The 16,328-nt window shown below is 35.6% G+C and overlaps 1 protein-coding gene across 1 annotated transcript; it reads left to right on the forward strand.

Annotated features, from left to right (window-relative positions):
• Positions 1 to 633: 633 nt before the first annotated feature.
• Positions 634 to 14,288, forward strand: LOC121432072. Its single transcript, XM_041629915.1, has 4 exons — positions 634 to 994; positions 2,512 to 3,407; positions 9,867 to 9,968; positions 12,171 to 14,288. The coding sequence occupies exons 2-4, from the start codon at positions 2,816 to 2,818 to the stop codon at positions 13,679 to 13,681; spliced, it is 2,205 nt and encodes a 734-aa protein (XP_041485849.1). The 5' UTR covers positions 634 to 994; positions 2,512 to 2,815; the 3' UTR covers positions 13,682 to 14,288.
• Positions 14,289 to 16,328: the final 2,040 nt, after the last annotated feature.

Genomic DNA, 16,328 nt, shown 5'->3' on the forward strand with positions numbered 1-16,328 from the left:
GATGATTAGTCGGATCGGGCTCAGTCTAGCCACTCACCCGTCTCTGTGGTCTAGTGGTTAAGGCACCGGCGTTCAAAGCTGGGGGCCCGGGTTCGATTCCCGGCAGAGACATTTTTTCGGCATCACCAATTTTTCCAAAGGGTAGATAGCTCTGGGGAACCTTGATTTAAGCTACGCCTACCATCGTTCTCTTCATCCATTTCTTTACAATATATATATGTATATATATATATATAGTATAAACAAGCGCTATAAACACCTTGCAAGGTGGATATTATGCGAAATGTTAATATCATTATTGTAATCTTAGTATATTATAAGTGTGAAGACGTTATACATATACAACTTTGGCAACTCTTGATTTAAATATGTTGCGAAAATTTTCAATTCAATTAGGGGAATATAATTATAGGCCTATAGTTAGTGATGCTCCAGTCAAGTTAATGACGTACAATGGAGTAGTAGAGCAAGGTATTCCACAAAACTACATGGATCGCATGATGATCATAAAACAAGCTTTTGATACACACAATAGCTTTTCACAACAAGATTGGTTAAATCTTGCAGGTACCTAATATCACGTAGCCTTCTTCATCCTTTTTTTAATGATAGCTAGACCAAAACATGCTGGTTGATAGTTATTCATGTTTACCACCTCTTGTATCTACAACGCGAATGAACACTTACCCATTATTCGGACTACAAATTTGAAGTGGATTACTTTTGACAATTTGATCGAATTATTTACATGAAATATTGTTGATAGTCAGAGAACGTAATAATAACTTATAGTTCATTAAAAATGAGCACTTATGTCAATTAAGATTGATAACTCCAGGTTGTTGACGTGGGCAGTTGGAATGTTGAAAAAGTTGGTGAAATGTCTCTATATTGGATCTGTTTATCTTGGAATAATATTTGGTGTAATGTAATGTCTGGATGGAGTGCCGGAATCGCCTTATTGATGAAAAATTGGACTTCGATCCTTTTCATGGTAAGTTGTAATATATGAGATGAGACCTGTTCTCATTTTATATAATAGCATGATAATAACTGTAAAAATAACATAGTGACCTAGCGATATGGAACTAGAAAACATAAACATAACGGGTTTTTTTCAGATTCTGTATTTCGTTAAAACGATTGAATCCTCACTCTTTTACAAAGTGCATCCCAGAAAAAAAAAGAAATCGGGATTCATTTACACCATCATAGAATTCAGTTATTCCTCTATTTTTGATACCTAATATGAAACACACTTCATGCATCGTACAAGATAAATTTGAATTTTTAATGTCATTGTCTATTACAATGAAATGCAAAAGAAATAGTGGGTGAGTGATGTGATCAGTCCGCTCATTTACAGACTAAGCTATGCATATGCATATCGTAAAAAAATAAGCTAAATTTTAAAATGTCATAACTTTCTTATTTTATATCCGATTTTGATTAAATTTTGGGTGTAATACTTGTTGGATTTTTCTCTTTTTATTAAGAGCAATTGTTTGTTGGGGTGGACTTTTCCTTTAAATTTCTCTCTCTGAAATTAGAGTGGATTAAGATTCCTTCGTAAGTTTCTGAGCAAATCGTTTGTGACATGCCTCAATATTCATTGCTTGTAATCCGTCATGGGTAAACAGTTTGCTAAGCCTGTGGTCTCAATTTAAAGGCAAGGATTATACACTCTAGCATAAGTGTCAAATTCAGAAGTTAAAACATATTCAACATTTGTATAATCTATTTCAGAAAACTGGTTTCCCTTTTTTGTGAGACACACTGTACATGTATTACTTTACGCGAAGAAGAAATTTTAAGGGAAGAGATAATTATTTCTGTAAATGATACGAACTTATTGCTATAAATAGACCTAAACTTAAATGATTGCATAAGAATAAATCTTCTGGTTTCGATTTCTTTTTTGATGAAACAAAATATTTAAAGCGTATGGTTTCACATGTTAGGTTGATTTTTATTATTATTAGTTGATTCTGAATGGATTTGTGTCGAAAATAGGAAAAAGAAATGGATGTGGTGCCAGCAGTTAGCTTCACAAATGACCATGAGTCGAATGTAACTAGTTTAGTTCAATTTTATTCCACCTTTCAACAGACAACACGGAGAATACATGGTAAAAATAAATGCATGACATATGTTACATATATATTATTGAGTTCGATACTTGATGACAATGCTATAACAGTACCAGTAATAATAAGAAAATAACATAACTAAACATTATCTATGAATCTGTACAATGTATTTACCTGAGAGCATAAGAGAAGGACTTCTTAGGTGGGACTTCTTAGGTGGGAAGACCTACATACGTGCACGATTGGTAAGCCAGGCCCATCTGACGGATAAAAAAATCTTTGTTGACGTGGGAAAATGGAAAGGGGAGAAACAAGGATATATTGGGATGTTCGGGAGACAGGAAAAGACAAAAGAATGATTTGATGACGAAAGTGGTAATCGTTTACTCTGACTAAAATCTCATCGTTTTGTATTTCACAGGTGTCAACGATAAAACAGAAGTGACCAACTTTTGCGTTCGGAACCTCATTTGGAATGAGCGAAATTTACATTATTGGTCACGAAATTGGAAAGCTATCCGGCTAAATGCAATTAGCTAGAGTTCATGAACTACAAAGACGTATACTTTATAATTTTTGGAGCTTAAATACAACTGACTATTGGTTATCTTCAAAATCTTAAAACGGATTGGTCCAGTTCTGGGAAATGCTTGCATGAAGCAGTAGAGGTTAAATGACCACTTTGTCGATGCTAACACTTAAAGAGGACAATATCCAATCTCACCATGTCTTTGTTTGGTACTCTCGAACTGAGACAAAATCGTAGGAAAAGGAAAAAGTACGTGTCAGACCCTGGACCAGCTACGATTTCCAGCTTCATCAGTCGACGGTCTCGTGTCTTTGGACCACTTTTAGAACGGCCTGATGGTTTCCAGGCGGCACCGAGCTCGCTGGAACCAGATACCCTTGAGGTCAAACGCCTACCACAAGAGCAAATATGTTCGTCAAGAGAACTCCCTAAAATGGCCAGTCGGAGGAGGAAGCTCAGCAAGAAACTTCAGAAGATTCTCTCTTCGCCCTTCGGGTTGTTCCTGCTTCTAGTGGTCTACATGGTCCTTGGAGCGCTTATGTTCATCTACGTGGAATCGGGCACCGCTCGCGAATTAGACGCGAAACTGAAGAACGAAAGGTTCGAACACGCTCAGATCCTGGTCCTGAACGGAAGCTGCTACCAGGATGCAGAATGTGTCACCACGTGGCTCAAACAATGGGAGGAAAAACTGTGGGAATTTCCGATGGGAATTATCGATCATTACCTGACCCTGTGGTCCTTTGAAAACTCTTTTCATTTGTGCTTCTCTATCGTCACTACAATAGGTATGAATATTTATATTCAATATTTTAAATTGTATCTTGATGAGCAGTATAAGGGAACATCAACATTCCAATCCTCCTCATCATCATTCTTCCCTCATACCATCTCCATTATAAATCTTTCAGTGGTACAGTTTAATATTTTTTGTTGAAATCTTTCTTTAGCAAAACTGTTGGGTGCACATAATAATCTAAATATCATTACTATTTTTTACGCAATTCTTAATTTATCTTCTTTTTGTTCATCAAAGGAGGCGAGTTTCCAATAATTCTACCATGTCCCTATGATTTGTTTTGTGTTAGGTGCTGGAGCCTGGCGAGTACACATTATGAAATGTGGAGGCATGCTTTTGCTGTTGCCTAGGGCATTCCTCCTTGCTTCATTGTTGCTTTTCAGGCTCTAGTACCTTATACAAATTTAAGTTATTGTTCATGCTATGTTAAGTTAAGCATTACACATATTCTTTAGTTAGTCCGGCATGGGTATTTAAATTCTTTCCAATACCCCTCTTTCTTTTATTTTGCCTGGCGTTACATACATGACAATAATGTTTGTTGAATGTGTTTTATTTGAATTTTAATATCATGTAATTGTATATACCAGAATGTGCAATACTTTCTCAATGGTGTTTCTCTGAGGGATCGCATTTCAAATTGTATTTTTATATATTTACATTGTACAATTTTGTATGGCCAAATAAATAACAATAATAATCTCCAAAAGAAAAACACAGAACATTAATTAGCACATGTATGATAAGATTTTTGGCATGTCTAGTGATAGAGCTTTCGGGAAAATGGCGCCAAAATTGTAAAACAACCTGCCTCATAATATCAGATCAATACAGTCTTTGACAGATTCAAATCAGTGTTGAAAGCATTTTTTCTAATTTAAAGAAGCATTTGTATTGGCCCTACCAAAAAAAATGGAAAAAAATAATAAGTATAATACCTTCCACACACATAGAGATTTATCGGTTATTATGCTTCTCTGAGAACTGATAACTGTTATCATTACTTCCTACACTGCACTACAAATCGGACACATCCGAGAATGAATCAACAATGGCACGCCAGGCTTCGCGATCTGACATGAAAGTTGGTAAATCATGTAACAAATTATTAGTATCCCTACATATGTAACAACAAAATTTAAAGGTCTCCGTCCTCTCGTTTTATTAGGGAGGTGCAACAAAAGTACATCAGAAATAATTTCCTTCTCACTATTGAAACAATGACCAGCAAATCCCATACTACGTTTAATTACCGTGGTGTATATAGATAGGTGGAAGATCTCCATAAATTTCAACTTTTGTTTTGTGATCTCTCCAAATTAAACATTGTACATTCTTAAAATGGGCAAAAAAAATGCCCAACGTTTAACCAACCCTGGGCAACATACTGTTCACACAACTGTTGGTTAAAATCTGCCCAGAGAATTTGACAGAGATAGTTGATTCCCGTATCAATGAAGCTTATTACATGCATTCCATTCCATAAAAAGTCCTTTATTTGAGTTTGTTTGCATTTGTTTCCCGTTCAAAAACACAATACAAAATATTTACAATTACAATGTACAAAATAATTCACGATATAAACAATGTGGTCATATTACATAATAAATACAAATAAGGATGTGAGTATAAATTAATCTTTTATAAATGTAAACATATATATATATATATATAATGTAATAACTGAACGCAGGGGACCGCCATCATGAGCGGCTAGGCTTGAATTGATGGCGGCCTCATAAAAAATTGTTGCATAGTTATGCATATGTATCAACCTAAATACTTAAAATAATCCACTTGCATCCTTCAAAAGAGCAGTAGTCAATGGTATATCATCAGCATCATCTGAATCAGTCAAATATTTTGTTGGCGCCTACATCTACACAAAGGTTTGATGTCCATTGCATATGTTCGTACAGAATCTAGTGAATATCTTAGAATGTAATCTACTAAAATTATAAATAGATGTGGTGCCAAAGTGTCACCCTGAAGATTCCAGAGGTTTTCAACTGTTCAGTAGGTCCATTACACTTTGAACAAAGGAAAGTGAATCTGTATACATAACATCGACTGCTTGTATTACTTCATTCGGGGTTCCATAATTTGAAAGAATTTTAATCATTACAACGGTTAACGCTATGAAATACCTTTGAGAAATCAAGGAAGATGATAGTACTTTGTACCCTACATGTAGATATTCTTAGTTCTTCAATGATTCGCCTTATCGAGGGAATATGGGAGAAAGTTGATTTTCCTTTTCTGAAACCATTTTGGTTGTTCCTTAATATCATGAATATTGGGTCAACATGTGGAATCAAACGATAAAGAAGTACCTAATTATATATCATAGCTACATTTGAGGATAATGTTAGTTTGATAGTGATGGAATGGGTGTATTGGATGACGAAGTGAAAGCATTGGATTTATTACCAATTAGAGTTTCATTACAGAATTTGATAAGAATGTCTGAAATAAAGGACTCTTCCATGTAACAGCAGAAATGTAATCTGGGCCAAATGACTTTGGATCTTGCACCTTTTTCAGAGCACATAGAAGCTTTATCTTAGAAAATGGCACACTATTGATAGGGAGGAGATCACATACTTTGTGGTTGAAAAGTGCGTCTTCTGTATCACTGACCGGAACTGGTGAACCAAGAAGGTCCCTGAAATGTTTTAGCCAATAACCTCTTTTTTTCAGAAGTGTCACCTTTTATCACAGACATATAATACATGTTTATATATATATATATATATATATATCTTTCAGGAGATGCCAAGCTAATGTTTGTTTTTATCAGCGTGAAGACTTTCAATTTGGTTGGCCGTTGTATATAGGCCTCATCATGTACCTTTTTAGCAGTTCCACGATATTTTTTTCCATTTCGAGTAGGCCTTGTCTGATATTTACTTGAAGCATTATTTAATATATCCCTAGTGCGAGCTACATTTTCATCGTTTGAGATATCATTAATTTTCTTATAGTTTTCTTTGGGAGAGTTGGAGTGAGATCTTTTTATTAGCATGCTTCCGATGCTTCACCATTGTCATTTAATTAATCACAAAGTGTACAAAACACATCATACACAGCAACAGTGTGTTGATCTTTCAACTGATCGTTTTGATTTCCCTCACCTGAGCCCAATCAATACTCTTTATGGAGTCTTTAGATTGAGTTTCAAAATTTCGATAACTTATTTGACATTCACATGATATAATTCGATACTCAGACCCAACCCCTTCAAAAGATCGATATGCTCTACTATGTTAAACTTAATTTATCCACTTCCTTATAGGATATAATCGATTTCAGCAAGCTGACCATTCTGGCGGCTTGTCGGTCCAAAGCCGACTATCCCGATGTTGAAATCTGGTATTAGTATCAATTAGATTGTGTTGCGCCATAAAATCTTTGAGGAGCATGTCATTCTTATTGCGTTTTTTTATGAAATAGTTCAGTGAGTATAATCGGGTTCAAGTTGTACAGTAAAATCCCCCACCTATCATCACCAAATTATGTGCAAGCAAAGAGTATAGAGCGGAAGAGAGTTTATCATAGAACTGAGCAACATCCTCTTCAGAATACTCTTTTGGGCTGTAACGGGAAACTATATGGCCCGAATTCACAAAGGTGGTTTCGTTTGAAACTATGGTTTTCAGAAACCATGGTTTCTAAAACTTGCGATTCACAAACGATGGTTTCTAAAACCCACGGTTTCAACAGTGGTCTCAAATCAAACCATGGTTTCATTTGAAACCAGCTTTGTGAATCGCAAAATCAGCAAAACCCACGGTTAAAAACATGGTTTCTGCAAAAACCACCTTTGTGAATTCGGGCCTATATGTTATAGATTGCCGTTCAAAGTCATTTCAATTATATCATATTATCATTATCACTATCATTACTATAATTATTATCATCATCATAACTACATAATTATTATTATGTAATTTAAGTTTATTTGCTATTTTTCATGTCACATTTTTGGGGAGCAATTGGACCAATGTTAGCATTGTAGGATATATATGTTAGAAATTCGATTTAGAATAACGATTAAAACAAACTGGAAATGAAAAATTAATTTCTGAAAATGTACAAGGTGAAATTAGGACTGCAATTTATTTTTTCCCTTATATCAATATTTCCACCTCGATATATTTTCAATTGAATATTAAATCAAAACTAGAAAATATTTTTAGGAAATATAAGAGTGTGTGAAAAAATGACACCTATAGCGTCTCGGAGGGGAGGGGGAGATAGGACTGATGACTTCTAACTTGTAAAAGAATATACCTATAGGATAGTCGAAAATGTGAACTTCTTCCTTTTTATCCGTTCAGAACCTTTTGAGAACAAAGTGAGCCCCTTGAAGGCGACTCCCGTGAGAAATCTCGGATCCGCCACTGCGATTGTATATGTCTTTTAAACTTGTGAAATATTAGTTTAGGAGACATAATATTTCATAACGTGCTTTTATTCAGGAAAAGATGCAATTTATAAAATAGAAAGTACGTGAAGATGATGAGCTATTTATCTTACATGTTTAGGATTACATGTACCTGATTTCGGCCCATCACTATCTAATAGAGCATATGCGAGGAATCTACATTTTCAGACATAGAAAAAGTTGCTGACATGATAATTTATATCATAATTCATTATCACGCGGATACAATGAAATACGCTCATTCATGTACGAATATCATGCGAGGTGAAACGTGTTAAGGTTGTAGATCCCTTTGAACAATTCTAATTTACAGGGGATGCTAATATGACTTCGACAAGCAACCCCCCCCAAAAAAAATCTAAATTAAGGTTAAAGAAGGTCGTTTAGATCCAAAGACATTTAGCAAAAAAAGGGGGGTTCACTACAAAATAAAAATTATTTTCGTTTTGGCTTGATTCCAAAAGGGGCTAAATCCACACCTAATCCACATTAGAAAACCAGAAGGTTTTCTGATCAAAATTGATTTTTTTTTTAAATACAAGTATATGTATCTTAGACGTGGGAACCAGATGCACCATATCGCATTTGAAAAAATAATGGAAAGGTTGATAAAAATTGATAGCAAATTTGAGTTTTCTTGTAACATTAGCTAAATCCCAAATTTTGCTACTTTTGATAAAGTATACATTCGAAATTTTAAGAACATGTTGTGGATACAAGTTTACACCATAAGTGAACAGTTTGATGTAATTAACAGAAGTTTGCTATTGTTTACGAATATTTTTGAATTTAGCTCCTTTTGGAATAAAACGTCGAAAATACCCATTCTTTAGAAAAGACGAAATGATATCCATTTTTTTTTCCTTTTTTAAAATTTTCAATGGAGAAGCATCATAATAAAACTCTTCATTTATACAATAGGTACGACGTAATAATAATAATTATATTGTATTCCAGTCTCTTTTGGCATGAACTACACAATAAATGAATGTTATTATTATTATTATTCTGTCATTAAATCTAAAGTTCAATTAGTGTTGAAATGATGAATAAAGCAAGTAAAGATGTCATTGATATTTAATCTCTGTGCTCCCATAAGACTATATATTTATACATGCGTGGATGAAGACAATGAATAGAAAATGGTACGAGTAAAACAAACACACAAAAAGAAGAATTAGGTGCACAGATTACAATTTTCTAGATTTTATTGTTTGCAAATTAATAAAGTTTTGCGAACATGTATTTTGGTTCTTCTTTAGAAACTCGCACATTTTAAACTGATAATACGTAAACACTGTATGTCCTTTTTTCAAGTAAACATATGGCGTGCAGGGGGATTGAACACCTACTTTCTCACGCCCCCCCCCCCCACGCCATTAAATGTTTTGATAATAATTTGCTGTTATTTGATAAGTTTAATTAAAATGTTACGCTCTTCTTGCTTTAGAAATTAAGGGACTGTGCCTTACAAATTGGGGACCAAAGAATATTTTAGCAAAACTGCTCCCCAATCCCATAGATGCAAATTTACAGACAGGTACAATAAATCCACACCATTAGGAAAGTGGTGGTCAAAATAATGCAAATAATTTGAAGTCTCTATGGGTATATGTGATTACCGACTTTACAACTTTAAAAAAAATCACAACTTTTTTACTGCTTGTCCGATATTGTTCAAACTTTCCTGTATCAACTTGTCTGGTTTTTCCTTTTCCCCCAGATCAACTTTTTCTTTGGTCTAGATTCCCCTTGATAAAATATCTGTAAAGAGTGCATTTTAAGACTAGCTTTTCTTACCACACACAGTCAATGGGAGACCACATTCAGTTCACTCTCCTTTTAACAGTAAATTTTGAATACTGTATATATTTCAACGATGTAAATGAAAATATAAAAATCGCTGGCAATAAAAATATCACAATTATGTAGCATATTATTTTCTCAAAATCATTGTTTACCTTTTTTGGCTAATCAATGTTTTTTTTAATCGTTTCGCAGGTTATGGAAACATCACCCCGGTCACCAATCTTGGGCGTATGCTTGTTATTGTATACGCAATCTTCGGAATACCAATCATGCTCCTTTTCGTCTCTGATGTTGGTAAATACAAATTTATAATTCCCTACTTATTTGTGACTTGCCATTCCCCCCCCCCCAAAAAAAAAGTAGCCAAAAAATGAGTTTTAAAAAGTACAATCTTAGCATTAAAATAGACTCGTGTATCTCTTGTTTTATTAAATTATACAATGTGAATGTTTGACAGTATGATGAAGAAGAGTTGCTCTTTCAGACAAGCTAATTCGTCATTTGTACTTTTTTGAAGATCAAATTATTGTTCTATCTATTTACAGAAAACTTTCTCTGGCGAGTTATTATTGGTTTTGGGGTGGCGGGTCACATAATATTTCAATAATAATCATAATAATTTAGAGGCGCTAAAAAAAGTACTAAAGCGCGAAAATGTATGAGTAATGATTTAACATTTGCAATAATTACTACAATATTCAAGATAAAAAGGGAAAATAATTATTGAGGAAAAAGGAATGTTGTAGGGAAGATTTGAAGCCAAGAACACTGTAAGCATTTCTCATTGAAAGAGGGATAGTATTCTAAGTCTTGGCAGCTGCTACAGCAAAACATTTTTCTTAACTCCTGCTAAAAAGGGGAATGGCTGAACGAGAGGCATCAGCTTTCAAACATGACTAAATAATACCTGGGCCCTGTTGCATAATATTTTATGGCAAGGATGACATAAATCATTAATTTTTATGCAACAGGGTCCTGGTCAATACGATCTCCAGATACTGAAACACGTACAATAACGGATGTAACGGTAGAAACATTTCAATAGCCTTTCAATCATTAGTAAGAGTAGAGCAGTTATGTGCGTCACCATAATTAGGGGTATGATTATATTTCATCTCTAAGTCTCTAGAATATATTGAGTTGAGTTATGGAAATATATTTTTTTACACTCTAAATTACAGGGATTTAAAATAATTTCAGATGGACTGTAGTTGGGGACCAATCGATTTTTGGATTTAGTTTTAATCCTATAAGACTTGAATTTAAATCTTAAATGATTTAAATTCAAATCTTTCGAGATTCAAACAAAATCCGGATTTCGATTGGTCCCTAACTACAGTTCATGTTGACTTGTTTTAAATCCCTGTAATTTAGAGTGTAAATAGCATACTGTGATTTACCAAAATGCCATTTTCTTGAAAACTATAAAGAGCTACAGACTGGTTTTACAAAATACATACATATACCTCTAAAAAAGTTATTTTGTCGGGAATACTTGTAATAGTATTTGTAATTTTATTTGTTTAGACATGTAAAATGTAGAGGTAAAACATGTCGTAGGTTACAAGAATATGATTTGGAAACCCAAGTACAAGTTTGTATCCCTGATAAAATAGTAATATTTGTCTAGATATATACGTATTTGTGGAGAGCATGCATACGGTGACCACAAGTTTACTGTCCATACACCCCCTCCCCCCTTCACACACAACACACGCACAGGGCCTAGGAACGTTTTGTTGACTGGGGGTGCTGATGTGAATTTGACAAGCCCCCCCCCCCAAAAAAAAAGGAAGAAAAAACAGGTTTCACTCCAAAATGAGGGTAAACAGTAATAAAAGTAATTCTTGCTATATCTTCTCTCCATTTTGTCACACCTTTCAGAATCCTGGGGGTGCTGCGTATAAAAAAAATAGTATACGCAGCACCCCCAAGGAAAATCTTGTGGGTGCTTCAGCACCCACGCTTCCCAGGGCCATGCACACACACACACACACCCTCGCGCACATATCATCCCATACCCTATTATACACCTTTCCCTTATTGCATGCACACTCGTACCCAAAACATTAACACACTCACACCAACACCCTCGCACACATATCTTATCGAACCAACTATATCTGCCGTGTGAATGTTTTGAAAATTGCATCAATATTTATAACCGTGCATTCAATATCCATTCTCACCTCCCTTCTCAGTAAAATCATTTATTCCATCATTAATTCTTGTCTTGTTCATATTAATGCTGTTTTTATTTCAATGTTGTAATCGTTTTCATATAACTGTTCTTGTAAGGACTGTTCCAATTATTTCTATACTTTTTCTTTGTGCAAGACCATTGAGCGAACTTATATCAATTCTCGTCAACTTGATAAATAAATCAAAGTAAGAATACTGACCTTGTACAACTGGCACATTTCTAGTGGAAGGTGTTTGGCTTTTTGAACTATATCGTTCTATCTAACTCTTGTTTTGAATTTCACATCATTTCAGGAACGGTGATAGCAGAAAAGGTGAAAGGGTTCGTCTTACTGTACCGTTCCAAACGAAGAGCCACGATAGAGGCAAGACGCAGCCGTAAGAAACAAAAGGAAACAAAGAGTAAGGGCACCGCGTCCGCTCAAGTCAGCGTCTCTAAAAGTAGCTTGGACGGCAAGGAGCAATTGGCCATGACTTCTCGAACAAATCACGAATTCCTCGAAGAAGGTTCGCCTCAAGAGGAAATTATGATTATTAACCATTTGGAAACATCGGGTGGCAACAGCAATGATCGGAATAGCCAAACCAAATTCGAAATGGACCATAGAAAGAAAGGAAAGAACGGAATACACGTTGAGAATAAAGATGATACTTTGAACGATGTGAATGCTAAAAAGAAACATCTAGCCAATAAGGTGTCGGAACGTAGGATTCCTGTCATAATGTTTGATCCGGACTCTGGTGACGAATCGGACATTGAGGAAATAATCGGTGAGGTCATCGAAGACGATGTTGATCTCTACGATACTGCCGAGATTGTCGTGGATGAGAGCGACTCCGAGGACTACATCGTCATCAACGGATTGATCAGCTCGACACACCACCGATGGAAGGAAAATCGGAAAGAAGATCGCGTCTTTGCTTCATCAGAAGCTATAGTAGAAACGAAAGACAGGGCGAAATACAGCAGATCGCAGAGTGACTCAGTAATTGAAACGTTGCAAATAGAAGAAACGTATTCGAGCCACAGGAACTGCCTCGATAACAACAAGGAATCCGGGTCTTTAAATAATCACAATGGGAACATAGGAGGAAGACGGATTTCTAGGACACCAGATGGACATACCCTTATAGAATTGAATACGCCTGATACAACCAATAATAAGAGTAGGGTAGTTTCTGACCCTTCGTCGGATAAAACTCAAAGAGATATAAAGTCAAAGGATAACCAACAAAAAGAAGGAGAGCAAAAGCCAACTTCGAACGGTGGTTTTAAGTCCTCTGAGAACAACCATCGTCCATTATCTTTCAGAGGTGCCGTTCCTTCCCCAGGAAACAACGAAAGTGACATAAACGATGTATCCTTCCCATGGTGGATGGCTTTTCTCCTTCTCTTTTTGTACCTCGTCATAGGAATGTTCATGTTTCATTATGCAATAGAATGGTCGCATCTGGATTCTTTCTACTACGCCTTTGTATCGCTAAGTACGATAGGTTTCGGTGATCTCTACTATCAACCAAGTTCCGTGCGCGGTTCCATATACTACACATTTATATACTGTTTTGTGGGATTCTGCTACACTTCCATGTGTATGAGTTTGAGTTCGAGGGAGCTGTTGCGCGTCGCCCGTAGAGTTGCGTGGAAGATCGGTTATTACCGGAGCAGACGATGGAAAACGGGTTTTCGCGCGTTTTGGAAGGCGCGAAGGATGCGGGATCCAAGGCATGCGGGAAGATGGACGTTGCGACGAAGGAAACCGCTTCGCATTCAACGGATTGATGAATCTCCTGGAACATTCCCCTAAAAAACAGGGGAACACATATTCCTAAATAAAACTATGTTGACTCTGATTCTACGATTATTCTCAAGCAAGTATAACATTACAGTCGTGTAAGTAAAGTAACCTTGATAAAAAGATCCGTTAATTGCGTTTTTTTTTCAACAATAGATCATATTTTACTGATTATTTTACACAAACGAGAGAACTAAAATAACCTAGCATCAATCTGTCACAACTTTTTTGTACAATTTTATAAAATCCGACGATGAGTAATCTCGACCAAGTCAATGAAGGGTTGATATGGAATCGTTTAAGTTTTGTTAAATCTGAATTTCAGTGAGTTTTTTTTTGTTAGCTCCACCTACAAATAAGGGTTTTAAAGTCATATTGATGTTATCCAATCGAATATGTTCACCAACATATGACAGAATGAAGATAAATCTTAATTAAAAGTAACGTAATACCAAAAACAAAACTCCTTAACAGATTATCTGATGGTTGTTATAAACACCAGTGGTATGGGGTCCTTTCTTTTTCCTTGTAGGGACTTAACACTTTTCGTAGTCTGTATAAATTGTGTTTTTACAACGGTGTATACAATGTCTTCTAAAGCCAATAAACATCGAAATTGAACTATGCAGTGGATTTTGATTTTCAAATGTTCATTCATTAGGCGAGAGAAGGGAGGTTAATCGAAGGTGTTGTAAGAAAATTAATTGCAATACTTAAGATTGGTTGATTGATTTGATCGACGGCCATCTTCCCGATTTTATTTATGAATTTCAAATGTATCATTTTATATATATTGTTATTTGTTTTTCACGGAAATAAATTCAATCAATCAATCAAGCAATCGATTGCAGCTTTCTTGTCACACTGCAAAAAACTCCGGTGTTGACTTAACACCAGCCCGGTATCTAAATTATATATGTCCACACCAAAAAAGTATTGAAATAACACCACTTTTGTGCTGTTTTGATACTAATTGGTGATGTATAAACACCAATCTGGTGTTAGACCAAAACCGAACTGGTGTTATTTAACACTTCTCTGGTGTAGACATAATATATATTCCGGGCTGGTGTTCAATCAACACCGGAGTTTTTACAGTGCACACTCCATTACTGCGTGAAAGACCAGGTTAACGAGGGGAGAGAAATGGAGGGGGTGACAAATTAACCCTATAATAATAGACCATTCATTTAATCATAAACTAATTGGATGTTGAAAGAGACTTGCAATACAATTGCAAGTCAATTCTCAGTCCCAAAATTGTGTGTTAGGTCTGCTTGCAACGTAAAATGATAATCACAATGTAGATACTGTTATAATTAATGTACAAGATGAATTTTTCAATTGATAGCAAATATGTTTTAATAACACCCCCTAAGTTGTGTTTGACCATGTGAATATTAGACAAAAAGGGTAGGCCTATAGCCTAACTGGAAATGTGCCAAATGACAATTAGAACAAATGGTAATTAGACGAGTTGGTCGTAGACGATCTAGGATTAGACCATGTGGGATAAGATCAAACTGTAAATTTGTATAGCCACCGCCACAAGTTTGGGGTCGAAAGTGTACAATACAAAACTGCACAAGTTAACCCTCTTGACTATAAATTTGGAGTAGCCCTCTTCTGACGAATACATCTCCGAGTTCAGGTTGATAAACATGTGTCCCGGCTATAGCAGGGGCGACAACAGGCTTTTTTTTTTGGGGGGGGTATCAAATTGTGATGTTTTTTCCCCTCTCTCTTTCCATTAATAAAAGGAGTGTCATATCGAGTTGCAGGTATATTTATACACTCCAAAAAAGGGGGTTTACCCAATATTGGGGGAAACGGGAACATGCATGTTGGTTAGGTATTTTTTTTATTTTACCATGTCTACGCAATATTGCGTTGAAATAGCCCAATATGGCGTGCAAAAAGAACAACAAAAATAACCAGCAAGCATGCATGTTCCCTCTCTACCCAGTAATGGGTAAAATTTTACTCTATTTTCAGAGTGTAAGTTAAGCAAAGCATATTTCTTTTCCATTCTTTCTCTTTTGTTCTCTCTTTCCCTTTTGTTGTACTACTTGAAAGTCTAGGGGCGGCCGTCGGCCCTTTCCTACAGTACAATGTCTTCGTGCGTGAGGTGTATGACCGTCTTGTGTGTGTGTGGTTTTTTACTTTTTGTTTGTTCTTCTATTTTGACGCACGCAATGTCATCTTCATCTACCAGCATTATATTTTTGTTCTCTCGACCTCTCCACTCGTAAATGATTATGACTGGCTTTTTAAGAAAATACAATGGCAAACTGGATATTACTGTCACATGTTTAAAGTTTAGGAGGGAGAAAATAATGAACTGTCAGAAACGAAAACAAAATGACGGTATTTATCTATAAATCCACATTTTTGGAAAAACCTGAAACATAACTGCACAATTCAGATAAAGATTCAAATTACTTGGTGTCAGTTTTCATGAGTATTTACTGTCAATCAGTGAAATGTTCCTCAATTGCAGCCCGATGTTTGTCACAATGTTGTTGTTGGTTTTTAACGGCGCTCTCATAAAAAAGGGAATGTACGAATCAAGAGTTTTTATAACAATTCATCATGCACCTAAACTGCAGTCCCCTTTTCGTTTACTAAAATGCAATTCCGTTTCCAATTTTCTGTCTGT

The sequence above is a fragment of the Lytechinus variegatus genome, chromosome 18 (genome assembly GCF_018143015.1).
Source record: "Lytechinus variegatus isolate NC3 chromosome 18, Lvar_3.0, whole genome shotgun sequence".
In the NCBI taxonomy this organism is placed as follows: domain Eukaryota; kingdom Metazoa; phylum Echinodermata; class Echinoidea; order Temnopleuroida; family Toxopneustidae; genus Lytechinus; species Lytechinus variegatus.